This window comes from Rana temporaria, chromosome 3, assembly GCF_905171775.1.
Source record: "Rana temporaria chromosome 3, aRanTem1.1, whole genome shotgun sequence".
Lineage (NCBI taxonomy): Eukaryota > Metazoa > Chordata > Amphibia > Anura > Ranidae > Rana > Rana temporaria.
The window spans coordinates 385,162,781-385,176,132 of record NC_053491.1 but is presented as its reverse complement, the minus strand read 5'-3'; the positions used below and the strand labels follow the sequence as shown (position 1 = coordinate 385,176,132).

Sequence of the window (13,352 nt, the reverse complement as noted above, 5' to 3'; positions counted from 1 at the left end):
CAATAGCCAAAAAGAATATAAATTCCACTTTTGTGAGCTTGAAAGGTGTTTACAAACCATGGTATTAAGTTATAAAAGTAATGGTGACATCATCATTGTGCTGTACATAGCCTGTGCAGAGAGTAGAGCTGTGGGAGGGGCCTTACAGGCCCCACCCACTACAGGCTACCTGCAGGAGGGGGCAGAGACAAGACCAGTCACCCTGCACAAGAAGAGAGGGCAGCAGTGAGCGGTCTTTATTACAGGAAGCTCCTGCATGCAAACTAGTTTACACACATCTAGGAAAAATACACAAAGCACACCAAGATTTAAATAAGAATACACATGACTCTACCTGTACCTGTATAATATTTGTTTATCCCAGAATTTAGCCTTAGAGCAGTAGTAAACCGCATAAAAAAAGAAAAGAATAGGCACCAGGCAGTTTAAGTCATAATGAGCTAGTATCCATCGCACACTAGCACATTATTATTATACAGAATTTGTATAGCGCCACCAGTTTGTGCAGCGCTTTACATGAGGGCAGACAGTACAGTTAGGCCTCGTACACACGACCGAGAAACTCGACGGGCGAAACACATCGTTTTGCTTGTCGAGTTCCTTGTGAAGCCGTCGAGAAACTCGAGAAGCCAATTTTCTCCATTCCCGTCAAGGAAATAGAGAACATGCTTTCTTTTTGGCTTGTTGAGTTTCTCGACAGTTTCCTCGACGTAAATGTACACACGAACGGTTTCTTCGGCAAAAAATATCTCCCATAAAGTTTCTTGCTGGTTTTTGCCGAGAAACTCGGTCGTGTGTATGAGGCCTTATAATACAATTCAATACGGGAGGATTTAGAGGGTCCTACTCATTAGAGCTTACAATCTAGGATACTACGATAGACTTACCTGAAAATAAAGCCCTCCAGCGGCACGCTGTCACTGCTGAGGGCGCTTCCATCTTCACCCGGTCTCCTTTACGGGTTCTCATGCTTTTGCGATATGAATGGCCGAGCCGGCGATGATGTCACTCCCGCATACAGTCACTGTTTACGACACAGGTCTCTGAAGGAACAGCACAGGTATGCCGTTCCTTCAGAGAGGATGATCCAGTGACATCACTGGCTGCATCTAAAGTAAATAAGTAAACGCTGCACGTTTAGGAGATATTTACTGTACCTAAGGTACGTTTTTTGGAGCCTGTAGTTTTATTTTTTTGTATCAAAGTACCATGAGAAGAAATTTCCTGGAAGTAGCCTGGATATGAATTGACACATTCAGTACCTGAAAGAGAAATGGTCTTTTCACAGCCCCGAGACAGACAGGAGGAGGGGGCTGTGTGGAGGCCCGTGGATTCCATGTGTGTTTGGAGAGACATTTCTTGCTGCTTGGCGGTGGGTTCATGCTGAGTTCAGTCTACCAGTACTGCATGGATTGTAAACACAATGATGCTTTGTATAAGGAGACTCTATATCCTCCCATACACCTTCAGATCTGGCTGCCCAATACTTCTTCTTCTTGGCAATAGGACTCAATTGGCAACCAATTTGCCCCTCCATGGAGACTGGCAGGTCAGCAGATATTGCAGGTTCTGGAGGACGGTCTGCCTGTATTGTAGGTAGGAAAGTAAAATGTTTAATTTCCACATACACATGATTGCCTCCCGTGAAAAATCAGATTTTCCATTCTGCCTAAAAGCTATTCTACCATATTTGAAATTTGCCAGCAGCCTGCACATGTGCCAACTATCTGTCGAGAAAGTCTACAACAAGTTGAGTAGGGTCTTCAGAGTCTGGCGTGTGGACATTATGGAGAAGAGCAGAGGTGGAGGTGTTTTAAAAAAATTCTGCCCCCGAGGGTAACTACGGGAACTGCACTACTTCTCTGTGGATACAGTACAGCAGACTTTTTACCATGGATGAACCCTTGAAATAACCTTCAGGTCTCAAGGAGCCTCTACCAATAATTACTATGGCCCAGATTCTCGTAGATCGGCGTATCTGTTGCGGCGGCGTAACGTATCCGATTTACGTTACGCCGCCGCAACTTACACGGGCAAGTGCTGTATTCTCAAAGCACTTGCTCCGTAAGTTGCGGCGGCATTGCGTAAATCACCCGGCGGAATTCAAATTTGGCGGGTAGGGGGCGTGTAGCATTTAAATTAAGCGCGTCTCCGTGCCGAACGAACTGCGCATGCGCCGTCCGTAAAATATCCCAGTGTGCATTGCTCCAAATGACGTCGCAAGGACGTCATTGGTTTCGACGTGAACGTAAATGCCGTCCAGCCCCATTCACGGACGACTTACGCAAACGACGTAACTTTTTCAAATTTCGACGCGGGAACGACGGCCATACTTAACATTGGCTGCGCCTCATATAGCAGGGGCAACTATACGCCGGGAAAAGTCTAACGTAAACGTCGTAACTTTACTGCGTCGGCCGTGCGTACGTTCGGGAATTCGCGTATCTAGGTAATTTGCATACTCGACGCGGAATTCGACGGAAGCGCCACCTAGCGGTCCAAAAAAAAAATGCAGTTTAGATCCGACGGCGTAAGAGACTTACGCCTGTCGGATCTAATGGATATCTATGCGTAACTGATTCTATGAATCAGGCGCATAGATACGACGGCTCGGATTAGGACTTACGACGGCGTACATGGCGCTGCGCCGTCGTAAGTCCTCTGAGAATCCGGGCCTATATCTACAGCTCATAGTACATTCACTTGGACTGTATGTTGAGACTTGAGAATCAATAAAACAATAAGGTATCCTCCCTAGTCCCTACATTGGTAGTTAGATAAAAGAATATACCTTACATTGGTGGTCAGTGTAAAGAATGTCCCTTACATTGGTGGTCAGTGTAAAGAATGTCCCTTACATTGGTGGTCAGTGTAAAGAATGTCCCTTACATTGGTGGTCAGGAGAAGAATGGTCCTTACATTAAAGTGGTTGTAAAGGCAGAAGTTTTTTTTATCTTAATGCATTCTATGCATTAAGATAAAAAAGAACTTCTGCGTGTAGCAGTCCCCCTCAGCCCCCCTAATACTTACCTGAGTCCCATCTCTATCCAGCAATGTCCACGAGTGTCTTAGCCATCCAGGACTCTCCTCCTGATCAGCTGAAACGCAGCAGTGGCACCATTGGCTCCCGCGACTGTCAATCAAAGTCAGTTAGCCAATAAGGGGAGAGAGGGGACGGGGCTGGGTCAGGGCTCTGTGTCTGAATGGACACACAGAGCTGTGACTCGGCTCGGGTTCCCCTATAGCAAGCTGCTATAGGGGCACCCGTGATTAGAGCCAGAGGCTCTTATAGGCTTCAAAAAAGAGTGAGCCTGGGTGCAGAGCACACCCAGTTGTGTGACGATAGCGAATTAATATTAGCTATTGTCACACTGATTCCCCTCCTGGCCAATCAGGAAGCATGTCATGATACCCATCACCTGTAAGGAGAGGCGATCCGATTTGGCCACTCAGTGGGAAATATGCTTTGTGAATTGGTGATCAATGTGAAGAATGCCCCTTACATTTGTGATGTAAAGAATGTTCTTTTGGTGGTAAGTAAGAAGAATGATCCTTACATTGGTGTTCAGGAGAACAATACTCCTTACATTGGTGGTCAGTGGATAGAATACGGCTTACATTGGTGGTCAGAGTAAAAATTATCCTTACATTGGTGGTCAGTGGATAGAATGTTCCTCACACTGGAGGTCAGTGAGAAGAATGCTCCTTACATTGGTGGTCAGTGGATATAATGTTCCTCACACTGGAGGTCAGTGGGAGGTATGCTCCTTACATTGGTGGTCAGAGAAAAGAATGCTCCTTACATTGGTGATCAGAGGAAAGAATGCCCCTTACATTAGTGGTCAATCAAAAGAATGCCTCTTGCAATAGGCGTGCGCACAGGGTGTGCCAGGGCACACCCTAATCACCCTGTGTGGTGCAGATTGCACCGAAATATACTGCGTTAAATGTGCACTAACACACAGAAAAATACAGCATTAAACGGCACATAACACACTGAAATATACAACGTTAAACATGCCCCAATGCACTGAAATATACTGCATTAAACATGCAGTAATGCACAGAAATATACAGCATTAAACGTGCAGTAACGCACAGAAATAGACCCCTGATATTTCACCAAAGCTCCCTAATGGGGCTCCTAAAATAAAAAAATATAATAAAAATAAAAACTACTGACACTGTCCACTGCCCGACTGACACCAATCTCTGCCATACTGACACTGTCCACCGCTCTACTGACACCATCATTATACTGAATATACACATGCACACATGCAAATATGTTTGCGCTTTGGGGTGCACACCCTAATGCAATAGGCTGCGCACACCTATGCTCCTTGCATTGGTGGTCAGTGTGTAGAATGCTTAGTGAATTGGTTATCAGCGGAAGAATGCTTCTTACATTGGTGTTCCATAGAATGAATACCCCCCTTACAGAGACAATAGCTTAAAAGATCATTGGTGCCCATGGTTGTTTATATGAGAGTCAGAATTTGTTAAAGAAACCCCTAGCAACCTCTGGAGAAACACACATAGGTAGATTCAGTAAGAGTTAGGCCGGCTTATCAGTAGATAAGCCGACCTAACTCAGAATCTACGCCGACTTATGTTTAAGTGTATGCTCAAACACAGATACGCTTAAACATATCTAAGATACGACAGCTTGCGCCGTCCTATCTTAGATTGCAATATTTCGGATGGCCGCTAGGTGGCGCTTCCTTTGCGGTCGGTGTAGAATATGTAAATGAGTAGATACACCGATTCACGAACGTACACCTGGCAGACGCAGTACTTTTACGCTGTTTACGTTAGAGATAGGCCGCCTAAAGTTAGAGCTTAGCCCTACATGGAATAGTAATGTTAGGTATGGCCGCCGTTCCCGCGTCGAAATTCAAAATTTTTACGTCGTTTGCGTAAGTCGTCCGTGAATCGGGATTTACGACGTTTACGTCTACGTCAAAATCAATAGGCCCGTGCGGCGTACTTCGCCGCAATGCACACTGGGAAATGTAGGCGCCTGGCGCATGCGCAGTAGAAAAAAACTTCAAAAACGTAAGGTCAAGCCTTATTAACATAAAACACCCCCCCCCCCCTTACACACATTTGAATTCGGCGCCCTTACGCCCGCCCGCTTTAGGCTACGCCGCCGTAACATAGCAGGCAAGTACATTGTGAATCATGTACTTGCCTCGCTAACTTACGGCGGCGTAGCTTAAATGCCTTAAGCTACGCCGCCGCAAAGTTGCGGCAACGTACGTGAATCTAGGCAAGAGAGTTCCACAGAACCCTGGTTGAGAAAGTTTGCAGTACAGTAAGTGAGTGTTGTCACCCTAGGCAGGAAGTTTGTTACTGGCAGGATCAGCAGATAGAAAAAAGCCTGAAAAAAAGAAAACGGATGCAGTCACCACATGTATGGACTAGTAAGCTGCAATTTATTACTTTAACTGTAAACCATGAAGCTTTATAACGTTACTCAGATGGTGCTGTGTACTTTGTGTCTTGGTTGGAGAGACGTTTGCTGTGGTCCTAGCAGGAGGTCTGGACGTTCTCTGGTGGTCTGTTTACATAGACCTCCCTTTCCCTTTCTACACAAACCTTAAACTATTCTCCATGTTAGTTCTTCTCACCATCTGTAGGCGGATGTTAAGTTTGTCCAGGTCACTCTGACTTGGTGGCTTTTTTCATTGTTTACCTGAAAGGTTCCAAGACAAACTTTATAGTGCTTACTGTCAAGGCTTAAAAAATGCTAATGACAATTCCTTATGAGTCCTGAGAAAAGGATTTAGGGGGCCGATTAACAAATAGTAGCGGAAACCTAGACTATTTGCTCATACCAGAGAGATGAAGCCACATTGGTTACTTTAAGAGGTTTTTGTAATTTTGTTTATTGTAAATCGCCTCCCAGTGTAGACGTATTCCATTGGAAAGAACACCATAAACATTGTATGAGTCCAGAATAGATACAAAACCTCAGTACAATACAGGAAAATGACTTTCTGTAAAACCGTAAACCTTCTCTAACCATTATCTTAAAAAAAAGCTGCTGACTTTTAAAATAAGGACACTTACCTGTCCAAGGCGCCCCCGATGTCGGCACCCGAAGCCGACCCGTCCCTCAGTCCTCAGATGCTGCCACCGCCATCTTCGGTAAGGGAATCGGGAAGTGATTCACTTCCTGGTTTCCTACGACACGAGTAGCGCTGCGCAATCCGAATGGTCCCTACTGTCTTTTGGGACCTACGTGTCTCCCAGAAGACAGCGGGGGGAGTGGTGTAGATACCCGCAGATAATGCGGCTATCTATGCCCGGAAGTGGGTTCAAATACCTGTATTATACAGGTATCTGCACCCCACTCCCCCCAGAAAGGTGCCAAATGTGACACCGGAGGGGGGTTCCAAAAAGCGGAAGTTCTATTTTTGAGTGGAACTCTGCTTTAATAACACAAATTTTTATGTGCCATTATGAGGTTTTTAGTTGAACTTGGTAGGTTTGGTTTGGTTCCTTATATGACACAAATGGCCAGTTTATTGTCCTTTTGGGGGGCCGAACTGTGGCCAGTGGGAGTAAACCATGCCCCATCCTTGGTATTTGGGGAAGGGATAGTGCTGCATTGTTGGTGCCCCATCGTTGGTGTCATTGGGAGAAATAGTGCCCCATCATTGGTATCAGTGGTAGAAATAGTGCCCCATTGTTGGTGTCAGTGGAAGAAATAGTGCCCCATCGTTGGTGTCAGTGGTAGAAATAGTGCCCTATCGTTAGTGTCAGTGGCAAGAATTATGATATCAGTGGGCAAAATAGTGTCTCGTATCAGTGGGCTTCAGATAAAGGCAAGCAAAGGGTCGCATCCACCCCCGGCCACAGTTTGGAGACCAATGGTCTAGACCAGGGGTCTCCAAACTGCGGCCTGAGGGCCCTTTGCTAGTTTTTATCCGGCCCTTGGGGCACAATTTCTCCCACTGATATGAGGCACTATTTGTCCCACTGACACCAACAATGGGGCACTATATCTTCCACCGATCCCAATGATGACATACTATACCTCCTACTAATAGGGGGAATACACCTCCTCCTATTGGCTACCAACCCTAAGGCCATATTTATTCTGACTGATGCTGGGCCCGTGACATTTTCTGCCCCTGCTGGCCACAATCCGGGCCGCCTAAAGTCTGAAGGACAATAAAGTGGACCTGTGTTTGAAAAGTTTGAAGACCCCTGGTCTAGACTAGAGTTATATAAAACAATCCAGTCACCAACAAAAAAATTCAGAGATCATTTTTTTTGTCCATCATGTCTTTTTATTACCTTTGACCTTTGAAAGCAAATTGACATATTTGTGTGTTTTTACATGGCCCCAGGGTCTGATGTAGTGTAAGGCCTTTTGGTATTGTGTCTTGTTCATCCCGTGTTCTTTTACTAACTGCTGGACTCCTATTTCCTTTGTAGCCTTTCTCAGAGCTCCTGGATGACACCGCCCTGCTGGATGCGCTGGGACAGCTAATCTGCGATCCGTTCCTGACCGATAAATATGAAATGATGGAAGTGGACAACCTAAACTCACCTTCTCCTATGATCAAAGCAGAACATAGCTACTCCCTGTGTGGAGATTCCCGCCCTCAGTCTCCATTCACCCATGGCTCCTCTGATGACAACTTCAGTGATGGTAAGATCAGCAAGCCCTAGGCATGGGATGGGGGAGGTTAAATTGGATGTCGCGTATTACCCAAATTACCCTCAAATCTCCCTCTCCTCCTCTAAATCATGTCTCGGCATTCATTTTTCTTTTGCCTTATTGCTGTAATGATATACATCTTTTATTACTCCCTGTGACCTCATCACAAGGCTTGTAAAATTCATACAGGGACAGCTACTGGGATCTCAGTTCCCACTGACATGGGCACACCCACAGAACTACATCTCCCAAGACTCCTTTCCCTATACACAGTGTGCGGACAGGCTTTTGGCAGTCCATTCAGAGATTCCTAGACAGTTAATTTTTTTGGCCACTGGACGTCCTTAGTCTGATGGTCAGCATCATTCAACACACTTCCCCTGAGCCCAGGTCTTCCCGGAACACCTTCCCAGCCTGTGACTGGATAATATGGGAAAAGGCAGTAACTCGACGGGCGAAACACATCGTTTTCCTCGTCGAGTTCCTTGTTAGGCTGTCGAGGAAATAGAACTTGCTCTCTTTTTGGCTCATCGAGTTTCTCGACAGTTTCCTCGACGAAAATGTACACACGACCGGTTTGCTCGGCAAAAAAATATCTCCCAGCAAGTTTCTTGCTGGTTTTTGCCGAGAAACTCGGTCGTGTGTACGAGGCTTTACTCTGCTTTTTCCCCCCAATTAACACGCTGTTTGTCAGCACATTAGCAGATTAAAATCTGATTAAAGAACCCAATGCTTTAGTTTCATAGATTTTATATGGGCGGTGCGATTTATGTTGTACGTAAAAGCTGGCTCACTTCAACCTGTCTATGTTGTTGCATTGACTGTATAAGCCATTGTTGGCAGCACCTGCTGCCTAAAAATAACCATGAAAGAGGTGCTGATGACGCTGAAAAAATCCACACCTGTGTATGTAAAGTCTGCACTGCGCAGAAACTGAAATCTCTGACATTTATGTGTCATTGCTGTGCTTTGCTGACTGTTCCCCCACCCCCCCAGCAAAATGAGACCCAAAAATAACATTTGTAGTGTTCTTCTATGGGACTGCTGGAGAAGTCAGCTCTGCGTTGTTAAATATTGCTCCTTACTAGAACGCTTTTGTTTGAAATACTTTCTGTTAGGAAACTAATATTTTCTGTTGAAACAGTTAAAGGGGTTGTAAAGGTCCCCGTTTTACTTACCTCACCCCTTTGAAAGTCCCGCGCGCGTCCCCATGATCCTCTTCGGTTCCCAAGCTGGCCGTTGATTGGCTAGGCTGAACGCATTGATAGCAGCCATTGGCTGGTGCTGCTGTCTATCACATTCGATGGCGGGGCCGAGTGACACAGTCGGCGGCTATGCCCGCCGCTGTATCACCTGAGCGCGCCCGCAAAAGCTTTCCACCATGCGAGGTCGCTCGCATGAAGGTGGAAAGCTCTTGCGAGGAGGAGCCGAGACAGCCGCCGAGGGACCCCAGAAGACAGGATTCGGGGACACTCTGTGCAAAACGAGCTGCACAGTGGAGGTAAGTATTACATATTTGTTATTTTACAAAAAAATAATTTTTTTTACTTTAGTGTTCCTTTAAATTAATACTAAGGCTTCTTTTTTTCCTTTTCTAAAATAGCAAACATATTATACTTAACTGCACTGCACCCTCCATCAGGGTGCCCCCACAGCAAGCAGCTTGCTGTGGGGGCACCCAAGCAGGCATGCGTCTGAGATGCGTGTGTGTGTGTCAATTCACACATGGAGCTGCGGCTCGGCCCCGCCCCTCAATCTCCTGGTTGGCTCACTGACTGTGATTGACAGCAGCAGGAACCAATGGCTCCTACTGTTGCAAAAAGCCAAACAGGAGTGCGAGTCCCCGGAGAGCCAAGGCTTTCGTAGACCTTGCTGGATTGAGATGGGACTCAGGTAAGTATTTGGGGGGGGGGGGGGGGGGACTGTTGCACAAAGAAGGTATTTTACCTCCATGCATAGAATGGGTTTAAATACACTTTAACACAATTTAAATCTAAATAGGCAACATTAGATATTGTATGTCTTCATTTGTAAACATATTGTAACTTCAATGCAAATTGAGAAAAACGATATCTCTTACCGAGAAATAAGCTTATATCTCTAAAGCTGTTTTGAGTGTTTGGCAAATGCGCAAAATTGCGCCTTTTTGCATGCGTTTACAAAACACATTAAAATTGCTTGTTGCGTTTATGTTGCTATTCATTCTAAATAGCACTCCAAACACGGCGCACAGACACATGTTTTTCTGCATGACAAAACATGTGTCTGTTTGCCGCGTTTGGGGTGCCATTACTAATAAAAGGCACCGCAAACGCGTGCATTTTTAACGTGTTTCGTGTGTTATGAATAAGCGCCATGAGGCATGAAGCGCGTTAACATTTCTTCTTTTTGCATTCCTGTGTGCTATGTATTTTTATACATGCTTGTGAGAAGGATTAATAAAGATACCTGTACTACTTTTTAGCAGAGTGTGCGGCCGTTCAATTCACTTGTTGGTGTTTTTTGTAAACACATACATAAACGCGCAGTTTTGCGCACATCTACCAAGCGCTCAGATGTGAATGGAGCCTTAGGCCTCGTACACACGGCCGAGGAACTTGACGTGCCAAACACATCGAGTTCCTCGGCCAGTTCAGCACTGAAGCCGCCAAGGAGCTCGGCGGGGCGAGAGCTCCCATAGAACAACGAGGAAATAGAGAACATGTTTTCTATTTCCTCGTCGGCTTCCTCGGCCGAAAGTGTACACACGGCCGGGTTTCTCGGCAGAATTCAGCCAGAAACTCGGTCGAAAGCTGAATTCTGCCGAGGAAACTGGTCGTGTGTACGGGGCCTGAGAAATAGAAGTTGGTTCCTCAGTAAGAGATGTTGTTTTTCTCAATTTGCATTGACGTCATATTATGTTAAAATGCGCAGGAACGTGGCATTTGTCACACGTAGGGTAGACCATTGAGATGAATGGGATGCCCTATATGTGTCGCATGAAAACATGCACACAAAAAGGGTGCGCTTAGAGAATGCTAGGTGGAAATTATGCCTTATACATTGGGAAAATACTTTTATAAAATGTGGAGGTTTGCATGGCCACTCCTCAGTATGTCGTAGCTTTTGATGGTAGGGGTGGCTATAGGGACAGCATGCCTTTCAATTATCTTTACAGGGAAGGCACAGGTTTGCTTTAATGCCCCATGTACCCCCAACACATACTTACTCTTCTTTCCACACTCCTCATTACTCTTTGGGGCCAGAGGAAATATGTCAGAGCATGGGACTCCCTCCATGTGATAGCTCTGAGCAAATTTATACTGTCACATGGAGAGCTCCTAGCCATGTATAAGCTGGGACTCCATCAACTCTTATTTACGCAACAGAACAGAGCGGCGGGGAGCAAACGGAAGCTACGTACTCTATATGTTGTTGGCGAGGATTTAATTAAAGTAAATTTGTCACTTTGCCCTGGGTGTATAAAACATGGGGCAATGTTAATACAGGGCGGTAACTAACAACACTTTATTCTGGATTACCAGATAGTTTGCATAATAAACACAATGTTGATTTAGGGATCTGCTAGAAAAATAATTTATTAATTTATTTGCTCACACTCGAGTACCATGCCATCCATTTGCTGTGCGTTTCAAAAAGTAGCTCACTAAGTTTGGATTTTAAAATCGCACTGCACAGAACTGCATGGGATTCACACAGGAACCACACAGCAGTTCCTAGTGGGAATGGGCCGTTAAAGTGATTGTAAAGTCAGTTTTTTTTTTTTTTTTTCAATAAAAATAACAAGCATGTTATTTGTTATCTGTTGCAGTGGATTTGCACAGAGTATCCCCAATTCTCCTCTTCTCGGGTCCCTCTTCGGATTTCCTGGCCCTTCCTCCTGTTGAGTGCCCCCACAGCAAGCAGCTTGCTATAGGGTCACCCGAGCTTCTCACAATGTGCATTAGAAGCTGCAGCCAATCCGATAGACACCATCTGATTTCCTAGTTGGGGGACGTCCACCATCATCTAGGTCTTTGCTCCCTAGACTCACTGTCTCTGGCCCACCCCTTTCATTCATTGAATGCCAGTTCTTCCAATCCTGGTGGATGAGAATCACATGTGGGTGTTACCTTGGGTGCTCTTAAAGGGGTTGTAAAGGTTCGTGTTTTTTCACCTTAATGATGCAGAGTGTATCACACGGGAGCGTGGCTGCAAGGTAACCCCCTTGGGAGAGAGCTTCCCAGAGGGGGTTAGCTATTGTGGGGAGGAGCCGAGAGAGCCGCCGTGGGACCCTAGAAGAAGAGGATCGGGGCCACTCTGTGCAAAACGAATTGCACAGTGGAGGTAAGTATGACATGTTTGTTATTTAAAAAAAAAAAAATTAACCACTTTAATGCAAATGCGGCCTCCAAACTGGCATTAGCCCATTAAGGCATTTTTATATTTGCATAACTCCCAAAAGCCAGCCCACGTCTTGTATCAGAGATGAGGCAGAGTGTAGTGATGTTTCAGGAAGCAGTACAGTCCCCTCCCACCAGTCATGATCTGCCTGCATTGCAGAAAGAAGCATAGAGACCCAGTGACACTCTGTCTACCATAAGGCATACAATAGAAACAGAAATTGTAATATATATATATATATATATATATATATATATATATATATATATATATATATATATATATATATATATAATTATGTAGATGAGGAGGGAAAAAGGATAAACCAATGGACGGCACGTCAGCTATTAGATCTTTTTTTAAATTAAACTAATTTGGAATTATTATTATTTTTTTAACTGACATTTGGCCGGTGAGGAACATCCGCACGTGATCCTGGAAATTTATGGCAGCTGTTAACTATTTGCTACATTTAGCAACAGCTCTATAAACAATTGTTATAGCGATTTTTACATCCACATCGCTGTAATATGGGCTTCTATCGCTTGTAGGACTCGTGTTCACTTCTCATTGTGTATTTTACACAGAAAACAAGGAAAGACATGACAGGTGTGGCAGCTTTTCTTGGTTCTGATGAAACAATATGTGATGCTATAGATAAATAAGGGGAAGACTTCCTTGAATGTCAGGGTGCAGGAAGGTGGATGATGAACTTGAACAATTCTTTAGCATACAAAAGCACCTGTCATTTTGAAAATCACCATGAGCAAAGCACGATGACCTGTACAGCAACACATATTCTCTAATTTTGTAGCCTGAGCTTTATGAATGCTGAACTGCAGGAAAACTGCTAAATACACTGACTAAATACATATAAGAGGGTTGTTTTACCTGGTGAAGGATTTGTATTTCTGTCCATCCAGCCTTGAGAGCATGCACTGCAGCACACCTAACTGGGTCCTTGTGCTGCTTCTCCTTTTGAGACTCTGAGCTCTGCTGTACGGGGACAGTAAGAAGCTGAACACAAGTCAGATTCAGATATTTACACGGCTTGTGTTTTAAAAAAAATACAGTTAATTATGTATTATTGAATACAAAGCTGCATTATACATAGGGGTTGATTTACTAAAGCTGGAGAGTGCAAAATCTGGTTCAGCTGTGCATGGTAGCCAATCAGCTTCTAACTTCAGCTTGTTCAATTAAAGCAAAGCTCCATCCAAATGGGGAAGCTCAGCTTATCTGCCTCCTCCCCCCTTTGGGAGGGGGGGGCTGTTTTTTTTTTTTTGACAGGTAC

At 44.8% G+C, this 13,352-nt stretch overlaps 1 protein-coding gene across 1 annotated transcript in view; it reads left to right on the top strand.

The window, feature by feature from the left end:
• Positions 1-13,352, top strand: part of CREB3L2 (cAMP responsive element binding protein 3 like 2) — a 100,564-nt gene that overhangs the window by 61,050 nt on the left and 26,162 nt on the right. Inside the window, exon 2 of the mRNA XM_040345704.1 lies at positions 7,450-7,666. Coding sequence (XP_040201638.1) covers positions 7,450-7,666 — 217 coding nt within the window. The remainder of the gene's footprint in view (positions 1-7,449; positions 7,667-13,352) is intronic.